Source organism: Coloeus monedula (genome assembly GCF_965178545.1).
Source record: "Coloeus monedula genome assembly, chromosome: 20".
Lineage (NCBI taxonomy): Eukaryota > Metazoa > Chordata > Aves > Passeriformes > Corvidae > Coloeus > Coloeus monedula.
In genome coordinates, this window is record NC_138800.1 from 6,548,702 (window position 1) to 6,575,208 (window position 26,507).

General features: G+C 53.4%; 1 protein-coding gene across 3 annotated transcripts in view; it reads right to left on the reverse strand.

Moving 5' to 3' along the window:
* The window catches only part of SMG6 (SMG6 nonsense mediated mRNA decay factor), a 105,671-nt gene that overhangs the window by 61,600 nt on the left and 17,564 nt on the right, over positions 1 to 26,507 (reverse strand). For all 3 annotated transcript variants that reach the window (XM_082294449.1, XM_082294448.1, XM_082294450.1), the window contains exons 9-10: positions 21,023 to 21,084; positions 17,164 to 17,309 (exon numbers count right to left, since the gene is read on the reverse strand). In XM_082294449.1, coding sequence (XP_082150575.1) covers positions 17,164 to 17,309; positions 21,023 to 21,084 — 208 coding nt within the window. The remainder of the gene's footprint in view (positions 1 to 17,163; positions 17,310 to 21,022; positions 21,085 to 26,507) is intronic.

The following is a 26,507-nucleotide window of genomic DNA, read 5'->3' on the forward strand; positions in this document are numbered from 1 at the left end:
CCCTGGCTAATACCCTGGGAACCATGGGCAGCTTTCCTGGAAGGATGCTCCCTGACTCTGAGCAAACAGGATGGCAGTCCCAGTCCACCCAGCACTGTGGCTGAGCTGAACATCCCCACCTGCAGCACACAGGGCTGAACCCCTTCCAAAGCAACCTTTGGATTTTAGTAATAACCTGGATGCCCCCAATCCACCTCCCTGTACTGATGGCAGGAAGGTCCTGGGAGGGTCCTGGTCACAGCAGCAGCAGCAGCACCGGGGAACTCGCTGCACGTGTTCCCAGAGCAGCTGGGGCCGCCCAGGAGCCGGCAGCTCCCTCTGCAACCCTGACTTGTCCGAGGGAGGGAAGGAGGGAGGCCTAGGAGGTGAGGAATGCCGGGGGCCTGGGGAGGATGGAGCAGCTCTCCCTGTGGAAGCCATTAGATATTCAACACTTCATTTGTTTCCAGCCGTCCTGGACTGCAGTGCTGGGCTCTAGGACGGGAGGCTCTTCTCTGACGTAACCAGGAAGCAGCTGCAAAATTAAGGAATCCCTCATGACATCATAAAAAGGGTCGATGGTTTACAGGGGAAGGTATAAAAATTAATGACATATTCCCACCCGAAGCAGCGAGCCTGCCCAGGAGCCACAGGGGAAGCCATGCTCTGCCCGACGTGAAGGGGCTGCCTGCCCCAGACAGCTCAGTGCTGCCAGCTCCCTTTGGCTGCTTCAGGAGCTTGTCTCTGGCTCTGATTGTCCCTAAGCCCGGGCAGGGCTGGATCCTTGCACCTGGGGTGCGATAACCAGCTCAGTATATCCTTCCTGACCCTGACGAACAAAGCTTTAGGGAATGACTTTAGGGACAGCTTTCTTGTGTACTCGGGGCTGGCCAGGAGTCAGCAACAAAAAACATCATTGTGAAGTGACTATTAATAATAATAACTTAATAAGAAGTTGCTAATTTCCACGGGGAAAGCAGACACGTGCACAGAGTGTCCCCAACAGCCCAATTTCTGCAGGTCTGGAAGACCAACAGGACCTGCAAGAGGAGGCAATGGCAGTGGCACAATGTCCCTCCCCACCACACAACCCGGGCTAGGTCAGAAAGAATGACATTAGCCTTGAGGACAAGCACAAAGCCATTTCCACTTGAAAAGGGAAAAGGATAGTGGTTTAAAATTAACGACAGCCTTTTCCAGGAAATATCAGTGGAAAGAAGCAGCCATTTTTAGAAATGTTATTCTCAGAAATTTCCTGAAAAGACCCATCAGTCAAAACACAGATTGAAGCCATTTCCACTTGCACTAAGCAGCACTTCGGAGCTCTCCCTACACGCTTGGGGTGCTTGACCCAGCCGGCAAGGCCAGCATCCTGCTCTGCCCCCCTGACCCCGGTGAGGCTGTGGGAGTCAGTTTGGGACGTGGAACAGCCCATACAGAGTCAGAAACACTCCCCCTGCCTGGGGAGGCACATACATCCCAGTTGTCACTAGTCACATTTGCACTGAGACATGCCACTCCCTGGCCATCACAGCTGGGGAAAAGGCACCCCCAGGCTCCATCCATGGTGGCAAACCTGGAGGATTGCCAGAGAAACTCTCATTTCTCAGCACTGCCCTCACTGGAGCCGCTCCGAGAGCAGGAGCTGACGCTGGCACTCGTGACACAGGCACAGCAAAGTCTTCACTGCAGATCCCCAGAGCCACAGGTTCTGCTGCCAACAACTGACAGCATCGTGAATTTGACCCGTCTGGCAGCTGAAAGGCTGGCAAATCCAAATGGATGTAACTCCTGGCTGGCTCGTAAGGAAGCGTGTCCCTTCAAGCTGGCACGCTGGCTCATCAGCATATCTATAGCTCCAGACCAGCCTGGCACCAGCTGTCTCTTCCTGTGGAGGGAATATTTGCCATAAAAAGCACAAGCAGGATGGGACTGAAGATGCTGCAAAGGCAAAAAGGCCTGAAGGCGAGCAGGGCATTCAGATGAAACTGGGAATGCTGCATGAAAGAAGAAAAGTCATGGATGATAGAAATGGAAAAGGGTTTTAGGGGCACTGCAATGATGCAGAATGATAAAAGATAACCCCTAATGCCTATCCTCTGTCTACAAGGATCTGTAAGCCCTCTTTGAAGATGCCAGAGCTATGAACCTCACCAAAAGAGCCAGTGAGGAGCTGGGGAGCCCGGCTGGGTTACACAGCAGCATGGCAAGAGCTACCAGCATCCCCTGAGGAGCTGCGTGTGCCCAGCCATAACTGTGTCAGATGTTATTTACAACGGGGAGGAGGTGTGAACAGGGCTCCCCAAGAGATTTCCTCCAGCCCCGAGGGAAGTTTTACCAGGACAAACAACAGCAGCAAATAACGGGCAGCATTTTGCACCTCTCCAAACCCTTGCTGGGGGTGGGCACGTCCGTGGCAGCAAAATGTGAGCAGGCAGCCTGGAACTGGATTCTTTGGGTGCAAACCCGGGTGAGCACTTTGAGCCTGCAGTAAAAGCTCATGAGAGCAAATGCCTGCAGACAGGAGCATTCAGAGAAAGGAGCCTTTGATGGGGCAGGAACAGCAAAGTGTGGAGCTTCCGTTCCAGCACATTCCCTCCCTCCTTTGCTGCTCATCTTCTTACGGCTTCCTGAGGGCTCAGTGTGTCGGTTTGCAAAGAAAATGCCAAAACATGAAGTGAAATCCATGCTCTTGGGAAGCAGGAAATCCCAGGGTCTTCATCAAATGCTTGCAAGCCTGAACTGCCTCCCCACCTCCCACTCCAGCCCTGCTTGGTCCCTCCAGCCTCCCTGACTGGTGGCAGTGGCACCACCAGTCCAAGGACACCCCACCAAGAGGGGCACAGCCCAGCCACTCTGCCTGCAGTGATGCTTACCTAACACTTTCCATTAGAAGACCTTGGTTTCAGTTCCTAAGAACTTTGCCAAACTTTAACCATTTAGGCTGCAATCCTTCATGCCAAAAGCTTTCCTCGAGCTAAATTTATTGGGAAAATTTCAGCTACAAAGGTTCAGCCATTTGCCAGAATGAGGTTAGGGAAAATATATTGTTCTTCTCAAGTTAAAAATTCTTTGACTGTTTCAGCAAAATCCCTAGCACCTTCACACTTGGAGCAGGAACCAGAAGTTTGGCAGGGGACAGCAGAGGGGTCTGGGTGTGCCTTCTGCCACCTCCATCCTGCTTTGCCAAGGTGGGGGCCTACAGAAATCCAGGTGCTCACTATCAGACAGCTCTCTCATGCCACTCCAACGAAAGCAGCAGCTGGTTCATCTGCTTGGAAGAATAAAGCCAGGTGAGGCACTGGAGAGGGAAAGGCAGGTGGAAAAGGGGCCTGAAGCAGCACAAGTGAGGCACAGCATAGCAGCCCCTTTTCCAGCCCCCTCACTGCTCTGCTGGCACCATCAATGGCTGCTCTTCCCAGAGGATCCCAGCCCCACACATCCAGCATTCCTTGCATGGCAGAGGCTCATGTGGTGCATCCAGATTTACGTGCCAGCCGAGGATCCCAGATGAGGTCAGCCTGGTTCCATGGGGGAGCTCGCTTTTCTGAAAACTATGGAAATTATGCACGCAAAAAACTCTCAGGACCCCAGACTTGGAGGCATCTCTGCAGCTTCAAGTCAACTCCATCACACTTACTCACCATAAAGCCGTCCTAACGACACATTGCTTTTTCTGCCCTCAAGGTACCGTTTTCAGTCAACACAGAAAATTAACAGGCAGCAGAGACCCTCCTGCAGAGTGTTCTGATGTGCTGAAATGTGCACGTGTTCAGTGAGGCTGAGGGCTGCAGGACCAGGTCATGGTTTGGGGGATTAAGATGGAGAACTTAATTCCATTCTTTGCCTTGGTCCTGAACTTTCAGGGGGATCCAGAAGTCCCCTTAATTCCTCCCAACACGTGGTCAGCTATTTTTGTGTCCCTCACTTGTTGGCTGGCTGGTGACACGGAAGGGATGGAATTTGCAGACACCGGGCAACCCTGCTTTGAGTAGGATCAAAGGCAACTCCCAAAGGATTTTTTTAGGAGAACTCCAACTCCTGCATCTCAAGGTGGGCAGTCAAGGGACTAGAAAATCCTTTAAGCTCAGTTCCCCATCAGTACTTGTTAGAGGTACCAGGAAAAAAGACACCCAAATCCAAAATGCTTTGAGCACAAACCAGTGAGTTTACACTATCCAATTATTTGGACCTGAATCTTGTAGCCCTTCCTACACTCCATGTGGCACCGAGCACAGCGATAACACTTAATCAGTGACTTCTCTGGAAAACTCCCATGAGAACGGAAAGGAATTTTACAACTAAAAGGACAACAGGAAAATTGAGCCTGGGATCTCTCTGCCATATCACCACCTTGTCTATCACAGGAGGTTTTATCTGCCTTACACCACACCTCAAGTGCCACTGGGCACAGCCTTCGAGGCTCGCTCTGCTTGGAAACAACCCCTCAAAATGCTCCTTGTGAGGATACAGCCAGATTCACCCACCAGACCTCTCGTGGTGAATGGGGGCTGTGGTCTTCTGTGGAAATTTGGCAAGAATTCAGCTCCGAGCGGTGCCACGCAAAGGGAGGTTCTCAGGTGTTGAGTGAGCGATTCCCTGCGGGAAGGGCCGTGACCACAGGCACAAACCAACAGCACGCAGAGAAACCATTCCAGGAAGTTTAACATCCGAGCCCCCCTGTTAGAAAATACGATCTCAGTGCTCCAACAACTCACATGGAGCCGGAGCCTCGGGTCCCAACGCACGTGAGGGCTCGCACTGGTGATGGAGCCCCCGCCACGGTACTCAGGAACTAAAGAGCCTGAACCCTCCACATTCATTAACAAGCGTAAGACATCACGCTTTTATGCCAAATTCCTCTTTTCCCCCGTGATTTGAGATAGGATTGGCACAACCACGATATTCCCTGCAGCTACCGTTGCTGCAGCATTCCCAGCACGGCCATACAGAGGGAAAGGCTGTGCTGGCGGGTGGTGGGCTCACCCTGGGGTGCCCCAGCACCCCTTTTGTTTGCTGCTGTGTCTCCTGGCAGGAGGACACAAGGGAGCTGCGAGCTCCAGCGCCGTTTCCTGCAGAGATTTGAAAACCTGTTGCAGTTCCAAAGCGAGCTTCGATTTCACTGTGACCAGCAGCTCGGAGACTCATAGTTACTATACAGCCGAATAAAATATTTTTTCATAAATTTAACGCCAGCATGTCTGTGTTTGGAAACTTTGAAAATCCATGTTGTATGGTTTACTGCACTGGAAAAGGTGCCAACAGAGTTTCAAAGGAAGGGAAGTGTATAACTGTTTCCTTTCAAATGCATTTTCCAATGGGATCCATTGAGGGAAAAGGCTGGAACTAACTAAAACATTATTAAAAACTGTTATGAAAAGAGACAGAGAGATGGAAAAAGATAGACAAAAACTCCAATACACAGCCGAGAGGGAGGGAGGGAGACAGGCAGCAAGAAAGGGGATATGGGCAGAAAGACACTTTGGGTGGGGAAAATGGGGCGAGACGGGGAGTTTTAACTGGCAGTCGCCCTTCGTGGTTTCATAGTGTTGCAGATCAATTGATCAGGATTTCAAGTGCTGCTGGCCCGGTGGCACAAGGCGAACCACAGAGTTGGCTGCAAGCGCAGCCCTTGCGAACTGCTGACCTTCAGTTTTCAAACCAAAAATATTCCTTGGGAAACGGTTACACCAGGTCCCAGCCCCGAGGCTGCCAAGCAAAAAGCAAGCACTACGGACCTGAAGGAACGCCCCGAGTAACTTACACCAAAGCAACAACCAGGGCTAGTAGCCTGAAGTAACTCCCTGGTGTGATTCAACCGGCAGTAACCGCGCGTGACATGTGTGCAGAGGGGCTTGGCTCTTCCGTCCTCCCGGAGCGGGGAGTTCTCCAATCACCCTCCGTCGGGATGAGCGTCGGCCCTCAAGCCGCTCCCGCTCCGTTGGCCACGCTCAAGCTACTCCAACCAAGCCTATAAATACCAAAGCCATCGGGTCCATATAGTGCAGTCGCAGCCTGATTCCAAAACCACCGCTCCGGCTCCAGGCGCAGCCCTGGGTTTGCTGCCCCGCGAGCGAAGGGGGAGCCAAAAGGGGCTGAGAACACACGTTTTGTCAAGGACTTCAGTGCCCTGGCCATCAGGAGGCTGCCAGGGTCGGGGCTGGATCTCTGTTGTTCTGCCAGGCTTCAAAGAGCCAGGCCGGGGGTGGGCAGAGCTCGTGGTGCGCCTGCAGAGCTCCAGGCCTGTGGTTCCACGGGGTGTAGTAACCCTGGGCTGTAGCACACATGTTGAGGGATGAGGGGAAAAAAATAAACAGACAGACAAAAGAATGAGGATGCTCTGCCAATTCCAATTGTGCAGCTTTTATTTTAAATGCTTATCAAGCTGAGAAAGAGCAGAGTTCTTGGAAAACAAGGTTTCCTTTCTTCCCATGCCAGTGTCAAACACCCTCAAGGACGGGTACAGCACAGGCGCTCGCTGCCGGCCGCCCCTCGCTCCACAGCCGCCATCCCGTCCCGTCCCGCCCGCCTCGGGAAGGGTTTCCAGCTCACAGCCTTGGTGTTTCTGGTAAAAAGATCTCTCTGTGATTTTTTTTTTTTTAAATATATATATATATATAATTTTTTTTTATTAATCTCCAATCTGGCTGGGTTCAAATTATGGCCAATTACCCACCAACACTTCTCGCTAATAAAATAAATTTTTACGGGCCCTAATTACTGCTTTCGCTGAACTGCTCTACAGGAAGCAGAGAGGCTGTGGCTCTCCAGACGGCAGCAGACAGGAAAGCTACGAGGAACCCGCGAGTGAACGGAGAGCGGCTCGGAGGAGACGGAGGGGGAGCGCGGCGCGCCGCGTGTGCCATGCGCACGGCGCCGGCCCGGCCGTCAGGTCCCCGTCAGCCGCTGCACCCACCACCGGTGACGCAAGGCTGCTGCTGGGGACAGGAGTGACGGCCGCAGCGCCACGCCGGGATCCGCGGACGCGAGCCGGAGGGGAAACTGTGTTTGGAAAGGGCTGCGTCCATCACACGTGACGGAGAGGCAGAGCCGCCTCCCATCGCGGCCCGGGCAGCGGCCGCGGCACACGGGACCCCGCAAGCAGCGCGGAGGGGAGGCGGCTTCGCAGCCCGGCGCCCACCTTTGGTTCTCTCTGTTGCAATCGCAGTTAATTGAAGGAGACACAAATAGCAGAGAGGTAGAAAATCCCTCTGAGAACGCGAAGCATCCAGCCTGCTCCCAGCTACACACAAACAAACACACACGCTCCTGCCGGGCCAGCGCAGCGCGGCCCCAAAGCGTGACAAATGAGCAGAACCCGCGGGGTGACTGCAGCCCACAGCCCGTCCTGCCTGAACCCCGCTGCTCCGGGGGAAGCAGAGCCGCTGTTCTCCGTCAGGGAACACTCCTCCGTGGCAGGAAAGCCGTGGCAAAACCACCGGCTGCTGGAGCCCTTCGGAGCGCGGCTGCCACGCAGGTATCCCGGCTCAGCTGGGGAAACGCGGCTCTGCGAGATTGATTAATTTTTTTTTTTTTCCCCCTTTCTTAACCAGGATTACACTAATTTCCAAGGCCTAATGGAATCCAGCTGCGATGGGGAGGCAATGCTGCAGTTGTACAAAGACCTTTACACGTTGGTGCAAACTTGTACAATGCTCAGCACACACACACACACACACACAAAGCCCTATAAAAAGGATGCACTGCAGCGGGATATTTTTAGTCTTGACAATACAGCCCTAAAAATACGACTTTGCTAATACATCACTACAGAAATATTCCCAGTGTCCATTCAGGAACGGTTTAAAACATTTATTTTTGTTTCCTTTTGCAATGGTCAGAGAGGAGGGAGAAAATAGAAACTCATTGATAAGAGGAAACGAGAGAGACATGAAAAATTGAAAACTACCTAAAAGCTCATGGAGAGGTTTATTTTATTAGTTCTTAATAAATATCTTGCAGATTTCCTCAGGAAATACACCAGATCACATGTAAAATAGTTTGGTACTGATGTCAACTGTGTCAGCATATGAAATCTATTAGGGTGAAGCCACAGCAGGGTGATCAGCGTGCTGAAAAACTGCACGGCACTGAGGCGAAGGGGGGTGGGGGGAATCTCACGGCCCTTCCAAATTCTTCGAGAGGTAAAAAAGTCAGCCAAGACGCAGAGAGAGAGAAAAAAAGATCCCACATCCTGCTTTGCGCTGCCAGCAATGTGAAGTGCCCAGAGATTAATTCTATGTCTGGCCTGGAAATGTGACTTTAAAGCATTGGAGGGAGCGGGGAGGAGGAGGAGGAGGAGAGAGGAACGAGAAGGCCAGGAGAACTGGGACTGGCACCGTGCCACCGACCCCCCTCCCGTCCTTCCCGAGCCGTGTTTCAACGTAGACAGCAGTAAACCCCAGCAGACAGCAGCTCCCGGGGCTGCCAGGGCCTCGCACCAGCTGGGGCGCGTCTCCCGCTCCCCGTGCAGATGGGCCTGGGAGCATCACTTCCGCTGCGCCTGCTTTTATAAAGCCACCCGGGCCCATGTGGCCGCCTTTGGCCGCTCTCCGCCACGGCCCCGCGCTCGCTTGGGGCCCCCCGGGCGGGACGAGCTCCGATCCCAGCACCAGGCACGAGGGTTGTCAGCCCTTGGCTCCTCAGGCTGAAGGGTTTATGCTGTTCCCAACCCGCCTTTGGCAGCCGGAGCCTCCTTCTCCATCCCCGTGCCATTACCCGGAGAGCAGGCGCTGCTTACGCAAGACGCTCCTGCTCCGCTCCCGGGGCCGGTGGAGAAGCACTGGGAGTTCACTGAGCCAGGGTCAAGGGGCCAGATGATCCCAGGAGGGATGGGAGAAGCTCCACAGCCAAACCCATCCCCATAGTGTATCTCCTTCCCATCCCACAGCGACACGCTCCTGTCTGCTTCTCTGGGGTGGGACCTGAGAGCCTCAGGGGCAGACATATCACTTGTGCCCTCTGTGTGTCACCTAGGAGCCAGCTCTAAGGCCACCACAGCCATCACCAGCCACACCGACCAGCATTAAAAATGACCCTTCCATTAGAGAAAGGCCATGTGCCTTCAGGGCTGTCACTCAGCCAGGGTTAAACTGTCCTGTTCAGTGAAGGTGGAGTGAGCATCACACAGCCAGGGTGACACCTGAAGGTCACACCTTCCTCCTGACTGTCACTTAGCTCAGGCAGAGCCTGCTCTGTGCTGCCAAGAACCTGCTGCATGGCACAGGCAGCCTAATTAGGGAAAATAAAAGATCTCCACACCTAAACCTGTGGGGGGTCACCTCCTCACTCTCCAGACCACTCAAGAGTAGAAACACAGCCTTGGCTATGCTGCCGCTCCTGATCTCAACATTACAGCAAGAAGAGATCCCAAGGAGCCCCCCCAGCACCAGGCACAGGATTCCCAGAGGGGTTGCAGCCTGTGAAAAGAGGAAGGCAGGATGGAGCTGGCAGGGGATGAGCCTGTGGGGCAGCCCCTGGGAAGGAACTACCCTCACCGAGCTGGCAGGCTGCACCCAAACCTGCACAGGGCACGGGGCGGGCAGCCCTCCCTGCCTACACCTGGCAGGTTATAAAACAGCCCCGCAAGCTCAATCAGGAGTTTTACAACTTCACAAAGCAGCATAATTAGCCTAATTATACAGTGTTCTCTCAGAGAATTAAACAGAAATACAGTAATTGACTTGGTGCTGCTTAAAAGCATGAGGAAATCAAAGGTGCAAGGCACATTAAAGAATCAGAAATATCTCTTCAAAAGCGAGAGGATTTCCTGTCACGCTGCAAACATCTAAAGCTTCACCAAAGCTGCTGCACCTGGTGCACCTCACTCTGACTCCCTGGCACCCCTCTTTCTCCACCACCAAAGCTGGGGAGATGCAGAGACCCAGGACAGCAGCCTCAGCACCTCCTTTCTTGTTTTACAGCTGGACAGACGGACACAGCGTGCCACTGCTCCATTTCCTGCCTTTCATTTTACACAGAGACGCTGCTTCTCCGTCCAAACAGTGGGTTGGATTCAGCGTTTGCAGAGCTGGCCGTGCCTTGGAACCACAGCAAAGCCTCTCCAACCTCACCTCACCTGTCACTGGCTCTGTCCTGATTTGCTGCTTGGGCTGCTGAAGCTTGGCTCTGAAGCAGACTCAGGCTTTGTGTTTACAAATCATTTCCCCTCTATTTGTTGCCCTGAAATGAGATCCCGGTATCACCCCGTGGAACAGCTTCAAGGGCAGATGTAAGGATATGCTTGTGTGACAGGCAGACCAGGCAGAAGCCCCCAGCAAGCCCATCCAACACTGCTCGATGGGGAATTTGCTGCACTTGAGCTGGAGGGCAGGAGTGGAGAGTCTGACACACCAGCAAACACTCAATTTTGCTGGAAACCTTTCCCTTCCCTGCCACAAAGCCCTGCTCAATCTTTTGCCTCCCAAGCCAATGTCTAGATTTCAGAAACCTGAACTGCCAGTGGAAATTCCCTGCAGCGCGTTGATTATTGCATCTCCTGCTGGCACTTGTGGCAAGGGGAAAAAAAAGTCACATGGCTTTCTGGACACACGTTTCACTGAGGAGTCTTGCATCAGAGGGCAGAAGCCAGCAGCCAGGAAAATAACTCCAATTACGGTAAATAAATCCCCAAATATGTGACAATCTGCCTTTTAAACAGGAACTGAGGGGAATAAGCAAAGGAAGACTTTGGTCTAAACATTGCTGCCACCAGCCTCAAGAGCCCGAGAGCAAGACTCTGAAGACACGTCTGGGCCAGAATTATTTTACCTGAACTTTACTGATGTGTCTCAAGTCCGAGACAGTTTCCTTCCCTGAAGGGAAAGGCGCCGCCAGTTCCCAGCAACTTTGCCAACCTCCAACACTCCCAGTGGCTCAGAGGAGAAACCCTGGAGGGTCAGCTGCCATCTCTGGACACGTACATGTCCCTTAGGAGGCTCAGCACAGGAAGTTGTGTGGCTCCTGAGATGAACAATGCAGGTATCCTTCCCTGCACCACTTCAACCCTTCCTCCTGCTCACACATCTCAAGGTCTGGGCTGTGTCTGGACACAGGAAGTAGCAGATATCACTAAACAACGGGTTAAGTGTAAAAGCCCTTTGCCAAGGCAGTGACATCACAGAACCAGCTTGCTCAGGAGCCTCAGTGCAAGGCAGGCAGCAAGGGGAAGGATGGACACCAGAATCGCCCAGCCCTCCTCTGGGTTTCCTCTCCTCATTACCACTCAAATGCAAAGCAAATACAAGCAACAATGTGAAAGGAGGGGAAAGATAAATTAAAACATCCAGTTCCTCCGAACTTAAGGCCTTGGGAAGTGTTATGTCTTAACACCACCTCGCTAAAGACAGCAGTGCCCAGTCTCACAGGGGAAGTCACGCAGCGACTGCCAGGTGCAGCTGGAGATCTCAGTGCACACACCTCAGTCCGCAATTGCTGTACAACCACCAAAGCCCCAGCACCCAGAGAAAGCCAGATGTCAAACTGCTCAACTCCAGCCTCCCCGCATCCAGTGGGCTTTGCACTACAAACCAAGTCCCCCAGGCAGGTGGAGGGACCTCAGGCTCTGCTCTCAACGGAGCACAGTGCTGCAGATGCTCAGCATCCCCACAACACAGCCCTGCAATGTGACAGCTTCATCAGCCTCCTGGTTGTTTAGCCCAAAGGTGTCACAGCCCACAGCTGAAGTGTGTATTTACCACACAAATAAGAGAGAAAAGGATTCAGTTCTGGTCCCCAGACAGGGAAAGATTGAGTTGCTTCTGCTGCTATCTACAGCCTGAGGTTTATTAAGCTTTCTTTTGTGCCTAATTTTAAAACTCCACCAAACCAAGGCAGCTACCCACAGCACTGCTTTATTTTTAAACTCGGGCAAATGCACTGGACTGTCTTGCATTTGACTCCCTACACCTTTTGTCAGCTCCAACATGCAAGATGTGGTTAGAGCTTCATGAGAAGACATCAAGATGAGGCCACAGGTGATCAGAAGGTGCTTCCTCTGAGCCTTTTCTGATGCTGCACTCGGCTCTTTGAGCACAGCTGGGTCGGAGCAGCAGAAATGAGCCCGTGGCAATGGTCAGAGCTGAGGCTCTGCTGAGGGCAGACACCACCAGCCTCTGCACCATCTCTGGGGATATTTTAAGGGTTTAGGCTGCAAGCCCGAGCAGCTGTGGTCAGCAAAGCGAGACCCGCTGTGTCCGGCACAGGGCTGTGATCAGGGCGGGATGGCAGCAGAGCAGGCTGCTGGTTACCACAGCACAGCCTCATCTCAGGGCTCTGACCTGTCCTCTCCAGTGAAAAGGGGAAGTCCTGTACCTGCTTAAGCACTGCAGGGGATTTGTACTAACCTACAGATCCTTCCTTGTCTGTATCAAGACTCGGGCAAGATCCGCATCTCAAGCTGGTGTCAGTGTTCAAGGAGCAAGCAGGGCCATGGGCCTTAGCAAATCCTTGCACAGGCTGCAGTCACAGCTGTGGGACAGCAGCTCCTCTCTGAGCCAGGGAGAGTCTCTCCAACCCCTGCAGCACTGACCTGCTCGGCAATGGCATGAGGACACTGGTGTGGCAAAAGCCACAGATACTGTTCTGAAGCTGCTGCTGTGAAACCTCCTTTTCTGCACGAGCCTTCGAGGTTTCCCAGCTGACACCACCTTGCACCGAGAACCCGACCCATGTTCCACTCGAGAAGACAGACCCAGGGTCTGCAGAGCAAAGCCCAGCCTGCCCTGCCACACTGGGGGCCTTCTGAGCCCTCCTCACACCCCACATGAGCACAGCCCCACTGTCAGAGCACAAGCAGTAGGTTTTCCTCCTCGCCCACTGACCCTGGCAGAGCAGATGCCCTATGCCCAAACTGTCACTTCCCACTGGTTTTCCACTTTCCCAATCCTCAGCTAAAGCAACACACTTGGCCAGAACCTCCCTGTGCCTCTGTGCCCTGGCTCTGCTCGGCCCTGGGGGATGCAACTTCATTCCCTCCATGTGCTGAGGATGCACATATGGCAGCTCCCTCCCCTCTCCACTTCCACCTAAGCCCGACCTCCTAACAACCTCCACAAGCGACCGGCCCGAGAGTGCCAGAAGGCATCCAGGTGCTGCAGCCTGATGCTTCACACCCGCAGCCAGGCAAATTTGCTGGGATTTCCGGGAAGTGTCTCTAGGGTGCCCCGTGCTGTTGCACCCCCACTTTGGTGCGCGCTTGTTTGGAATGCGGGGCTGTCGGGAGGGGGGTGAAGGGGGGAGAGGGGAAGTTATTCTGGTGGTGGCCTATGAATAACATCCAGTGATTTATAGGAAGTATAATCCAATAATACAGTAAAATAAAACAGTGTGTCTGAGATGGGTTTGATTCCAGGAATTATAAAACAAATTATTAAAGAGAGAGAGAAAGAAAAAAGCCTCAGAGAGGCCAGATCGGAGTAAATTGGGCACAGATGGGCTGGGAGGGGGTTTCTCTCTCTCCACTCACCGAGATGCCCCTGCCGCAAGCACGGCTTCAATTAGTCTTTTCAGAAACCAGAGTTTTATTTCCCCAAATTACAGAATTAAAAAAAAATTAAAATTCTTGGAGTGTTTGTGGTCAGGATAAAGGGATCCAAACTTCTCTGTGAGTTGGTTGTGCAGATGGCTACCAAACTGTTAAACGGGCCACCCCACTACAGTCCCGCCCCAGCCAGAGCCCAGGATGGCCCAAAACAATGGTAGCCTACGTCCCATCCTGGAAAGCTCCAGCAACTGCAAGTCTGTCATACAGAGTGGCCACTCTCTCTGCCTCTCTGCCCTGGGGGGGCACTCCCTGCCCCCTGGGTTTGAGGTCTGCAAGAAGTTTTTTCACACCTGGAGTGCTCCTGACAGGAGGGAGCCGGGTGAGTGGGACCCTCACTGGCTGCACGCCTCCCTGGACAAAGCAGGAACACAGTGTTTGATGCTGAACAGCAGGGGATGCACTTCATGTGGGAATTCTTTGGCTTCCTCTGTCAGAGAAAACAACAGATCCAATTCATCTCCCAGGATCTTCCCAGTGCTGCCTGGCTGCACAGGCAGCTGAGACCAGCTCCAGCGTGCCCTGTCCCTGGGGACAACCACAGCTCAGCTCATGGGCCACGGAGCCCTGCCTGTGCTCACCTGAGCCCTGGCACCCACTGCAGGGTTCAGGTAACCACAGCAGCAACCTGTGTGGGAGGAGGATGTGAAATGCCACGTGCTGCTCACAGCTGACTGGTTTTGAAACCAGTTTAAACACAGCACAAAAAAAGCCACCCTGTCAGAAGAGCACACGGCGACCTTGCGGTTGGTTGGTTTATGAGAGTGGCAGTGGCTGAGAGCAGAGACAGAGAGGACATGTGAGAAATGCCATATGGGGGACACGTGCCAGGACAGGGGCACCCCTGAGGGACCACAGACAACCCACACCACAGCAAAAGAATAGGAGTACAAAGCAAAGAGCAGCAGATAGAAACCATCATGCACAAGTCCCAACCTCCCGTGCTGCCCACTGCCTCACTGAAGGGCTGGGACAGACTGAGCACAATCCAAAAATGGGAGAAACTGAAGCTGAGATGGGGCAGGACTGCGTTTGGTGTAAGCCTGAGGAAGAGGGAGGACAGGTGTTTAACACTGCATTTAATTCTTCAAGTTTCCTTTTTCATAATACCTGAATCTGTGCTTAAAAGTTCTTATGCAGGGGTTAAAAATTTCATAGAATTCCCCACATTGTGACTGTTATGCCAGTGACACCACACCATGACTGCCAGCACCACTGGATCTCAGCACCAGGGATTTGCTACACACCACACGTGGAGGAACAAGCACATTTACAAGTTTCTCAGGAATAGCTGGGGCTCCAGAGACCTGAAAACACACAGCAGGGAAGGGAGGGAGCAGCTATCCCTGAAGAGAACACCCCTGGACAGCAGGGAAGAGAGGCTCAGACCTCCCTCCCAGCCCCAAACCCTTGGATCTCCTCCTGCTACTGCAAGCTGAGTGTCAGGCCCGTGTGATGGGAAGGACACAGACATGCTCTGCTCCCAGATTTGCAGGAGGATTTCAGTAGGAGGAGATCTCCGGAGGCTGTTTGGTCCAACTGCAAAGTTAGATCCAGCTCTGTGGTGTGGACACAGCCAAGCTCTGACTACAGCCGGCTCCCCAGCAACGCTTCCTGGCAATTTGGGATGCAGGCAGGGTGGGACTACTCCCTGCATCCCGCCAGCCTCCCACAGGCCCACAGGGGCGGCTCGGCCCCCTGGCTCCCGCTGCTGCCCCTGCTGCTGCAGCACAGGGAGGTGACTCATGTGCTGGGAAATGGAAACCCGCACCTTCCCGACAGCGTTCCTGCCGCGCGCTCCCGCCAGGCCCCTGCCCACAGCAGCCCACACGCTGGGGAGCGAGCCAGCACCCTTGCTCCGTGCAGGGCACTCCGTAATCATTCCAACATTCCTGCCTTCCTTCTAAACTCCAGGCCCTTTGCTGTTCTGCTTGTGATTTCCATCTGCACCCAGCTCTTCCCAGTATCGCAGTGTCGGCAGCGAGCCCAACCTGTGCTGTGCCAGCACTCAGCGCACGAGCGCTCCGAGACCACCGGGGCATTCGCGCTGACAGCAGGGTTTGCTTTGCCAACAACACTCTCAGCGATATTTCAGGGTCACCAGAGCAAAGAGCCCTCGGGGAAATCCCTGAAGGGCCCTTGGCATCAGATGGCAGCCGTGGTGCCATCCGACCTGCAGGCATTCCATGGGCACTGCCACCTGCTCCGCACGCAGCCCGCAGGCCCCGGCACGAATAGGTTTGCTTTCTCCTGAGATCCAAAAGCTGGGAGCAGCTGGCAGCTACCCACACAGGAGGCAGAAACTCTGAGAATACTTATTTTTCATGAGATAAAAAGCACTCCCTCTGTCACTCACACACATCCACAACTCGGCTATGGATGGACGAGCACAGCCCAGCGGTTTGAGAGCTGGGATTGTTTCCAGCTCTGCCAAAGGGGCTTGCCATCCATTCCAGACAAATCTCATCCTCTCCTTCCCACCCGCTCCTGTCTGTGGCACAGACACCACTATTAATTCACCTACCAGGGGTATTATTAACATTAGGAATACAATAATTATCGTCACGCAGAGGCATTTGCTTATAATCACAAAGTACTTTGCAGCTCAAAGATAAACACGCTGTCGTTAGCTGGCATCTGGCAGGCAGGAGGGCACGGCTGCCTCGCCAGTGGGATTGACAGCTCCCTCCAGGAGAGGAGAGTGCTTGCAAGGCAGGCACAGCACACGGGAGCCACTTCCCAGCCCTCTGGCCGGCAACAGTTTACTCCATCAGCTGACCTTGGCCACTGACCGCTAGCCTGACAAGTGGCCAACTGGCTCACGAGAGAGGGATCTTCCAGCAGCCGCGCTCTGGGGCTCCGCCTGATCGCCCACATGCCGGCTTTAGCTGAAATCCATCAGCTGCAGGCCTTCATCTTTGGGATCTAAATCCCAAGCCATCAGCATGTGAAATGCTGCTTCCTCCCACCCAGGGAGAGCAGCCCCATCCCTGCTCCCAAACACACGGCTCAGGCAGACCTGGGTACTGCTGCTGAGTGTGTGTTGGAGGGGACACAGGGCAAAACACAATCCCTGGAAGCACCATTTTAAACTCAGTGAAGAGACTCTGGTTTGGTGGCATCTCTGCTGCCCAGCACATTAAACTTGTCAATGGTTGAGACCATCTGGGCCGCTGGGTGGATGAAGGAAGTGAGAGGAGGACGGTGATTAACACTGGATCTGTGTTGTTCTCTGCCTTAATATGGGGCACAGGCTCCAGCCTGGTGTTTCAGAGAGTGGCACCACATCCCCCTGGCACGGACACAGGCAGCCACAGCCAACAGCTGAGGGCTCTGAGACTGTCCCAGCCCTTCTGGTGCCAGCACAGGCACCGAGCAGGGCCCAGCTTAAACGCTGGGAAGGCAGAGCCATAAAGCAGCATCTTCCTTCTGTGCTGATGACTCAGGCTCCTGGGGGATGCGATGCCTCCTCACTCCTTAGACACCTCAGCCAGCTCCAAGGCCCAGCCAAGGTCCCTTTGTGTTGACACCCACAGGCATCCAACCACCACTCCCACCTCCCCATCTGGCGTGTCCCCCCCACCCTTCTCCACATGGGGAGCGGCTGATCCCCAGCCAGTTTCCCCTCAAGCAGCACGTGGTACCTTTGGGCTGGGAGTTGTACACTGCAAACATGTTGATGGCCACGAGCTGGAGCATGCGGGTGCTTCCGATGGGAGGGGGGCTGTGCTGCAGCAGCACCTGGAACTCCCTCAGGACCTCCTCGGCCACCGCAGGGAAAGTCTCCATCCTGCAGACAGAGAGAGAGGCTGGAGAGAGCAGGCTGTGCCCTGGGATGTGGGGTGGGAAGTGGGCATGGTACAGCTCATGTCACATCTCCTGGGGAAGGGGGAATCCCTGGGGTGCTGTCTCCCATCCAGGAGCTGTGGGGAATGAAGGTGCAGGCTGCTTCCTTAGAGAGGACAGTGAGGGATTGCTCTGTGACCGACAGGCAGCATTCTTTTGGCACGAAAACACGGCCTTTATGAGTCATTTCTGACCAACCATTTTTTTCTACTGACTTCTACCAATCTGGGAGAGGTGCCAAGGGGCCAGCAGCTCACTTGGACCAGGAGCAGCCCATGGGACTCCCAAGGCTGCAGCAAAACGCACACACTGGTGCCACATTGCGGATGTGGCAATTCCAGTGCATTGAATGCTGGCCAGAGCGTGCTTCCTCCAGAACTCCTCGCTGCAACATCGGATCCCATGGCACCGAGCCCTGTCTCCCCCAGGCTACACACTCTCCAGCACTGTGATTGAGCCCCTAAACTTCATCACTTCGAGCCCCACAGGACAGGGACTCTCTGACTCGTGGAGCTGCTGACAGTGTCAAAGCTGGAGCGGGTCCCCGCAGCCGCAGCGCCGCTGTCGCGCGTCAGGACACAGCAGCCCGCGGCTGCGGGGCCACGGCTGGGGATGGGGTGAGCTTTCAACACCACTCACAAGCGCCCATGGAAATCTGACACCTTTATCCTGCTCTTCATCACTAAGGGAATTAGCTGAGGTCACTTATCAAAGCTGTTGGATCCTCAGCAACCTCCGAGCTGAAGTGGGGGGAAAAAACTGAAATGATTGCAAAGTGCACAGTCAAACCCCAAAAATGACTGACATGTGGTTGCCCACAACAGTCCTCACCTGGCATCCCACAAAGACAATTTTATAGCCAAGAAGCTGCCCAAAACCTTGGGAACTACTGGGGGGGGCGGGGGGAGGTGTGTGGGATCCTCCTGTCCCACTGCCTCTTCTGCAGAGTTTGCTGTATTGATTCTTGTTCCTACACTAGAGAAAGCCACAGCCAGACCCAGCAGACTGAATATCTCCCACAAAGTGTCCACACCAGCTATCAGTGACATTATCAAGTGCCCACATGGGAGCGAGGGAGCCAAAACCCACAGTGGGTGAGGCATCTGGAGCCTCGGGGGCAGGCGACCTCGGGGGCCTCCATAAGCAATTTCCTCTATCTTCCCCCAAGAGATTCAGATCTTGTGATATCACCACGGGCTGGATTAATGAGCCACTTCTGGTAACCCACACGGGCAATTCTGCTGGGCTTCCCCAACAGACTTCAGGACTGTGACAGCTTTATTTTTAAAGACACAAATGGCTTTATTCTTAGCCACAGTTCATGGGTGCTTTTCATCACCTGGGTGTGCCTCTACCAGCAGAGCACCCTCTCCCCGGGCACTGTTTGCTGGAGCAGTTCAAAGTCTCTGTTACCTTCCCAAAAACATGGGCTGGAACAAACAGGCCCCTTGTACTTTGTAGCTGTGCGGAACGGAGCAGCTCTGTCAGTACAAATGCACTGCTTTCCCTGCAAAAGGCAACTTCCCAGGATTTGGGGCACAGCCAGAGAATTAGAGCAAACTGATTGCTTCTAAAGACTTCCTAATTTTGAAAAATCTCAGACTACATCCAGTGTATCCAGCAACATCCTCCTAGGGCAGACAGCACTCTGGGGATGGAGGAGCCCTTTGCAGGATGGGTTGTTACTGAGGAGATGAAGATTATTGCCATGGAATAACAACAAGAAGGAGTGAGGGCTTCCTCAGCCCCGCCAGCTGTGCTTTGATACCACAGCACATCTGGAACAGCATGCAGTAACCCCACTGAGCTCAGAACCAGCAGGTCAGGAGCCGAGCGGAAGCTTTTAATAAATTGCTTACCTGTGGTTTTAGGAGCAAGAGTCCAATTAGGACAACATCATCTTTTCCATATTTTTTCCAGATAAATCACTCAAGATCCTGCCCAAAGAGGACTTGGCTACCCCTCACCTTTTACCTATTTTAAGCACGGAAGCTGTTTAGCAGGGCTGGACGATTTTCTCTTCCTGTGTCATGGTATTACTTTCTAGTTCCCTTCTAAGTACTTCAGGGCATATTGTACCATTAAACATACTTGGGTTTTCTAAATGACTGTCCTGGGAAGCAACTGCCTCAAACGCTGCATCTTAATTTCACAAAAGTCTCAGGAGCCAAATGTGCAACTGATCTCTGCTACATCCCCATTAATCCCCTGCTGGCATCCGTTCAACCGGAGCTCGACTGCGAGCGCGGCCCCACAGCGCCAGGGACCAGCAGCTCCCCGGATGCTCTGCCCTCCAGCACAGACCCTGCACTTCCAGAACCTTCTGTGGACTCTGGAAGTTCTCCTCCTCTTTTCCTGCAGGCAGCAGGACACCCAGCTCTGCCTCCTCACTGCAGGCCAGCCTGGTGCCCGTGAGTGGATAATCAGTGCCTTGTGACTCAGGGAGAGATCAGCAGTGACCCTCAGACACTTGGATCTCCAACAAGTCACCAGCCTCTGCTTCCATTTTTTTAATGAAGGGTCCAAAGTGCCCCCCCTGAGCGGTCAGTCCCGTAAGCATTGGACACAGCAAGTGCTGAGTGCTGCTGTGTGGCAGGATCTGAGCTGTTCCCAGTACTGCTGTTGCTTCTGTGCTCCAGGAGGGAAAGGGGACAAAGAATTATAGATCTGAGTCAAAAAACCCAACAGCAGGGACAAGCTGTCACTTTGCACCCACACTCCCTTTACCTACATGGCCTGGAAAAGGCCTCTCAGCTTTGTGACTTGTAGCCAGCAGTCCTGCAGGAGAATGAAGGAGCCAACAGAGCTCAGGAGACTCTGGCTGGTTCCGAGGCACTGGCAGCTCAAGCAGAGACCCACATGGGGTCTCTCCTCAGCAGCTGCTCCCACCCAGCGAGTGCCGGTCCGGACCTGGAGCAGAGGCAGCTCCATGGGAAGCCCATCAGCTGCAAGGCTGAGCTCTGCCCTCGGGGTCATAGGGATGTCCCCCAGGCTGGGATCTCAGCCCAGGCTGGGATCAGGCTTGCTTTGCTTCAAGGGTAGCTGTTCAGTTACTTGAAACCCATTTCTGACAGCCACTGCCAAGGGCGCTTTGTACAAACCAGTTCCCACAGCCAGGGCAGCTCTCAGCTACAGGGTTTTCACTGAAGTGGCAGCAAAGAGATGAAGGGCAAGGCTTGTTTTGACACATTCTGGATGGCAGCTTTCAGCCACCATGTGGATCTGCCTCGATGGCTTTGTGTTCCTCACAGGCAACAGCCACTGAGAGCTCCAGGAGGCAGCTTTGCACTGGGTGAGGGCAATGGAAGAGAGGGGGTTAAACCCAGAAATTCAAGGGAAGGGAGCACAGTTAGGTGATGGGAGAGAGAGAAAACAGCCTCTAGTCCCTCCTGGGTGTGTGAACCATCTGAGCTCAGCTTCTGCCAGAGGGTCCTGGTGCATGGGCAGGAGTGGGCTTTGAGGTGGGGGGAAGGAAAAGCCCAAGCTCCAACCAGTGTGGACTGGAGGGCGGGTAAGGAGAATAAGAACCAGGAGGCTAGGCCTGCAAGAATTCACACCCTGTGCCCTCAGCTCCAAACACAGCTTAGTTGCTAACAATATTAAATTCCAAAAAGACTTGTAATGTAGGAAAATAAAATAAACATCCTGCACACTTACCCAATCCTGGTAAACAGCTTCCCATGGGCATGGAGAAAACTGAGGATGAACCTTTTGTTCAGCTGCATGGGAAAAAAAAAAAAGGAAAAAAAAGAGAGAGAGGAGAAAACAATTAAACTCTCTCCTATTTCCTGTGAATTAAGAATGTCCCCAGTGACAGAAGAACCTGGCCTGGATGCTGGGGGTGGCACTGGAGATGGGAACCAAATGGACATGCCCAAACTCTTACAAACATCATGCACAGAGGCAGAGGCAAGTGCCAAACAGCTGGAGCTGGAGCTGGAACCGGAGCTGGGAGAGGCGATGGAGACACAGCACCCTCTGCCGGGTCCTGTGATCCTGCACAGGGCTGCTGTGCCTCGGGAGCCCCAAACCCCACACCCCGGGCACCCCAAACCCAATACCTGCACCCCCAAATCCGATATCTAGGCAAAGGTCTCTTCCCCCATGTCTCACGAACTCAAAGCTTAACACAGCCCAAGGGGTTCTGCAAAAGGAGTCCCCAAAGGCAGCGTTTCCCGCTAGCATTTCCATCGACAGAAAAAACAACCCCACAACCACCAGCAGCAGCCTGTTCCATGCTCCCGACTGTGTCAGAGGCAGAGCAGCAGCTGGACACGGCAGAGAGGGAGCAGGATGTCCTCCCCAGCGCTGTTCTGCAGAGCAGCCAGCACAGAGAGCTCAGCAGCAGCACTCGAAGCACTTTTTGTTTGTGCCCTATCAGGAGCAGCTTCCAGAAGCAAGGGAGGACTGGGGTGATGCTGCACCCCGTCATTTAACTGGTGTTAGAGACAGTGCTCAGATGTGCCAGCAGAGCCCCTGAGACCCTGCATTTTGAACAGCTACTGAACTGCCCGGAGAAGCTGGGGATGCCTCATTCCTGGAAGTGTTCAAGGCCAGGTTGGATGGGGCTCTGAGCAATCTGCTCAGGTGCAAGCTGTCCCTGCCCATGGCAGGGGGGTTGGAACTAGATGGTCTTTAAGGTCCCTTCCTACCCAAACCATTCCATGATTCTGTGGACGTGGAGCTAAGGGGACACAGGGGAGTTGGCTGTAGCACACGGTGTGAAGGCAGCTTCCTGCCCTGCTTGGGTCCCCTGACTTCAAAACCTGCCTTGAATAATTGCTTACTACTGCCCCAGGCCACCTCTGCTCGCTCAGCACAGCTCCAGGCTTTCCCAGTCCTTATCTACACGGCTCTGAGGATGGCTGTGGGTGGGTAAGCACTCACTCAGCCTGGCCCTGGAGGTGGCTGTGTCACAGCAGGAGTGGACTGGCCTCACTTTTACCTTCCCCAGAGCAGGAGGTTTTCCTCTCTTGCCTGTGCCTGCACAGTCTCAGCGCGCTGAGAAAAGCCAGGCCCCGAGCGCTGCGAGGGAGACGCTGACCAGGAGCGACCCAGAGCACCACCACGCTGCTCCAATCCACCCAGGGCTTTTACAGCTTCAACTCCCCCACTTCCACTCGCAGGGGGAAGCAGGAGCACAGAGAGAGGATAAAATTACCAGGCAGGGCTGTGGCAGTGCCCAGCCAAGAGCTGGGCATGTGCCAGAGGATGCAGGGTGGGCACTGGCTGGTGCCTCCCGAGCTCCCTGCCAGTCCTGGCTGCAGGGGACAGGTGTCGCTGGCATCCCAGCTCTGGTGCCACCTCCCAGCCCCATTTGCTGAGCCCCTGGGCTCATGCCATGACCGATGCCAGCTGCTCTGCACCTTCAGTGAGGTGTAATTAACCCGGCTGCGTTCCCGAAGGATCCATGCAGGAGAATGATGCCCTGCTGCAGAGTCGCTCCCGGGCCATGTGCGAGTTTAAACATAAAACCTGTCTCATAAAACAAGCCAGACCAATTAAACTGGCCCCTGCAGCAAGGGGTTCTTGCTTACTCACTATTTTACTGCTGCCCTAAAGAGCCCTTTCCACTAGAACTCAACTTGATTTGCCACCATTTTATTAACTCTGCAGATGGAACCCAGAAGAGACTGGGGAATACTGGGACAGCACAGCAAAGCCCTTATTCATTCTGCCAGTGAAGTTTGGATATAGCTGATTCTTCACCTTAGGACACTGTGGTAATTGAGAGCTTGAAGCCTTTAACGGGTACTTTTTTTTCAGGCAACAGCTTGTGGAGGCAAAAAGCTGGTTTGTGACCAGCTCTGGCTGAAATCAGAGACCCTGACACAGACACAGCCCAAGGAATCTAAGGAATCACAGCGCCCAGCTCAGTGCAGGAGCCTTGGCGGGGCGGTGGGCAGTGCTCTGCCCCACAGCAAGACCCTGTGCAAGATCTGGAAGAGGGGGTCCATGCTTCGAGGGGGAATATGGAAAAGACAAGGAGCTTATGGCCTGACCCATCTCTACTGGAAAGCAGTACTCATGGGCAGGCTGCAGGTGGGGGAAAGAAGAAATTGGGGCAGAAGTTTTCCTCCAAGGCCCACATTCACCCACGGCCCCAGGAGTGTTCTGAGATCCCCACACTTTACCGGCAGCAGGGGAAAACCAAAATTCCCCACCTTGAATGGGAAGTGACACCCAGCAGGGACATGCCCAGAGTGTTTCCACAGACATCCAGCTCCAGCAGGGCTTGTCAGGACATTGGCTTCACCCCCATTTTCTCAGAGCAAGTTTCACGCTCAGCCTTTCCACTCGCAATCCCAAGGACTAACCAGTCACACTCCCCAGGAACCAGTACAGAACTGGGACAGAGATATGTGCTCACTTATAATTGTTTTTAAGGAAATGTGATACCTGCCTCTAGGAATGAAGCATGTTTCGTGCCTCTTGCCAACTTAAATCACAACCTCAGCAAGCCCAGGCAGAGCCCTGTGTGCCCCACACTGTGGCATCTCAAGCAGGCACCTCTCGCTTCTTTCACCACTTTTTCTCTCACAGCCTCGAGGTTTTGATGAGCTCATCACTCAACTTTGGACCTTTCATCTTTGGGTTCATGCTAAGGTCATGGGGCTGCTTTGACTGGGCTTTTCTCTGGATGACTGTTTCCCTACTGACTCACCTGTCCCTCAGCCTCTGGGAGCCCTCCCAGCTCCTCCCATCAAACTCAGCTTCTCACGGGGAGAGGGAAACGGCGACCTCCGTGAGTGGCTTGGCACAGAGGAGGAAGTTCTGTCACCTCCTGCTCTGCATTCACATGGTAGAGAGGAGCACTTCCCAAAAGCATTGCCAGCATGCTCACTACCCTGACGGTGCTGCCACGAGCTCTACAACAACTTACTGCCTTCATCTCACTCACTGTGCAGCTTAAAAACGGTCCCCTCCAAAGATTTCCCAAAAACAGCCCTCATGCCAATATCAGGATGCCAGACCAGGACTCCCAGCACACCGACATTGCTGCCCTTTGTGGGCAACACTGCTCCTTGGGACAGGGAACCAAATCTGGATGGTCCCAGTCGCTCACTTGGGAAAAGCCCATCAAGAAAAGCTTATGCAACAACGAAACTATGTCAAAAACTGGATTTTGGCCCTTCCAGCTGAAAAGAGGGCATCACCGATATGGAAGTTATGAGCATATAGTGAAGGCATTAGTTACAAAAACAAACCAGCTGTCAAAAAGAAGGGGTCCCTGCACACAGTAGTGCCTGAAGCTGAAAACAGCTGTTTCTGCTGTCATGAGTCAGCATGTGCAGACAGACTAAATCCACCTGGGAAGACGCAACCTCACCAGAGGAAGCAGCCCAGTGCTGCTTGGGGAGCATTCACACACCTCGCCGCCAACCCAACTGGATTTGTTGCCATGGAAGGAATCAACAGTGACTAACAACTTCTCATGGAGCAGCTAAAAGAGCAGAGATAGCAATGGGGCTGAATAGCCAGCTCAAATCTCCTCGAGGCCGCAGGGAGCACGGCCTGACAGCAACACAGAACCGCTCGGGCAGCTTCAGGAAAGGTCCACCTCATCTCCAGCCAGGAGAGAAGAAAGCAACACTCAGCCTCTAGAGACTGCACTGACCACGCTGAAAGTGGTGTTCCCCACCCCAGCACAGCAATGCTGGAAATGCCAGAGGAGAGCACAGGAAAAGGAGTGCCATGAGCCAGGCTGGGAAGCGGCGCTGCTGCGCTTGAACCCGTTTGGCTCTGGGCAAGGAGTGCACAGAGCTTTGGCACCTGAGCATCAGCCCCAGCTGTGAAGGAGGCACCAAATAAGGGAAAGATTCTGGAGAAGCAACTCGTGGGGAAAAAGCGTTTCAAGTTAAAAATTGTTACTTCAGGTTTGGAAGTAAATTCCAGGATCTGGTCTTTATCAAGCAAGGCAAACTTTCTTCAACATCAGCAAAGCATCTGTGGAGCAGAAAGCGGTGTCAGAGTCAAAATAGGCTGCAAAAGACAAGTCCATTAATCAAGAGACCAGATGCAAAACTGCCTGTAACAAATGCTCTGTCTCCACCGGAGTGGAAGGGCCTGGAGCACAGCAGGACATTCTCCTGAGTCTAAGGGTCTCCTCTGTGACAAGGGGCTGGGATACAGACCACAGAGCCACACAGCTCCGCTCCAAAACACGTACCACACTCATCCCAAATATTTTTAGGGTTTCTTGGGCAGTCAGGCTTTTCCAGGCACAGCTTCCTTGCTGAGAACTGTGTGAAATAACATCCAGGCACCCAAAACGTGCCATATTCTCACTCCCAGCTCAAGGGTTTATTCCTCTTTTTCCACAGGCAGCTCCCTCAGAGCACCCAGTCCAACACAGATACAGAGATTCCTGAAAAGCCCAGGATGCTGCAGCGGGCTTGGCTGGCAGGATACCAGGAGGAGTTTTTACTGCTACAGGTGTAACCCCACCAAAGTGCTGGTGGAAAGGGTTTTGTGCAAATGGCTACCCTACACAAAGGAGATCAGACAAAAGGGCTGTTAAGATTGTCTGGCATTTTTGCAGTGTTTACCAGGTACCCACAGAGCTGTGGGCAAATTCCAGCTGGGCTAATTACCATAATCACTTCTCTTCATATACCACCTGCAACCACAAATGGATACAGGGCTTGCCTTGGCTGCTTCTTGCCACGTGTTTAGTGCAGGTTTCTGCTTAGCAGAGCAATGTCCTGCCCTGAAATGGATTTCTGTAGCAGCAGAAGCAATTCCAGTGAAAATCCTGCCACTTAACATCAGACACTGCACAAACGTAAAATCCAATTTGCTATGACATGGAAGAGAGAGGGAACCCTGATGCATCATGGCCTTAAGGCATAAAAAAATTAATTTACAGGTAAAGAGACACTGAGACACTCCTGCAGCTCCCTCGTCTTTCGCAGTGCAGCAGCTCCAGCTCCAGGACACATCTCATGGCTGTAAGAGTTACAAGCCAGCAACCCAGCAAGAGGAAAAAGGCATTTAAGAAGCCCCTTGGCAAAAGCAGTGAGCTTTTGAGTTCTTCCTTCATCCCAGCAGGGAGCAGGTGAGAGGAAAAATGTTAAGGAAGAAAATTATCTGCTTTAGTAATGTAAAGATCAAGCTATGGTAACTTCACTGGCTCCAAAAC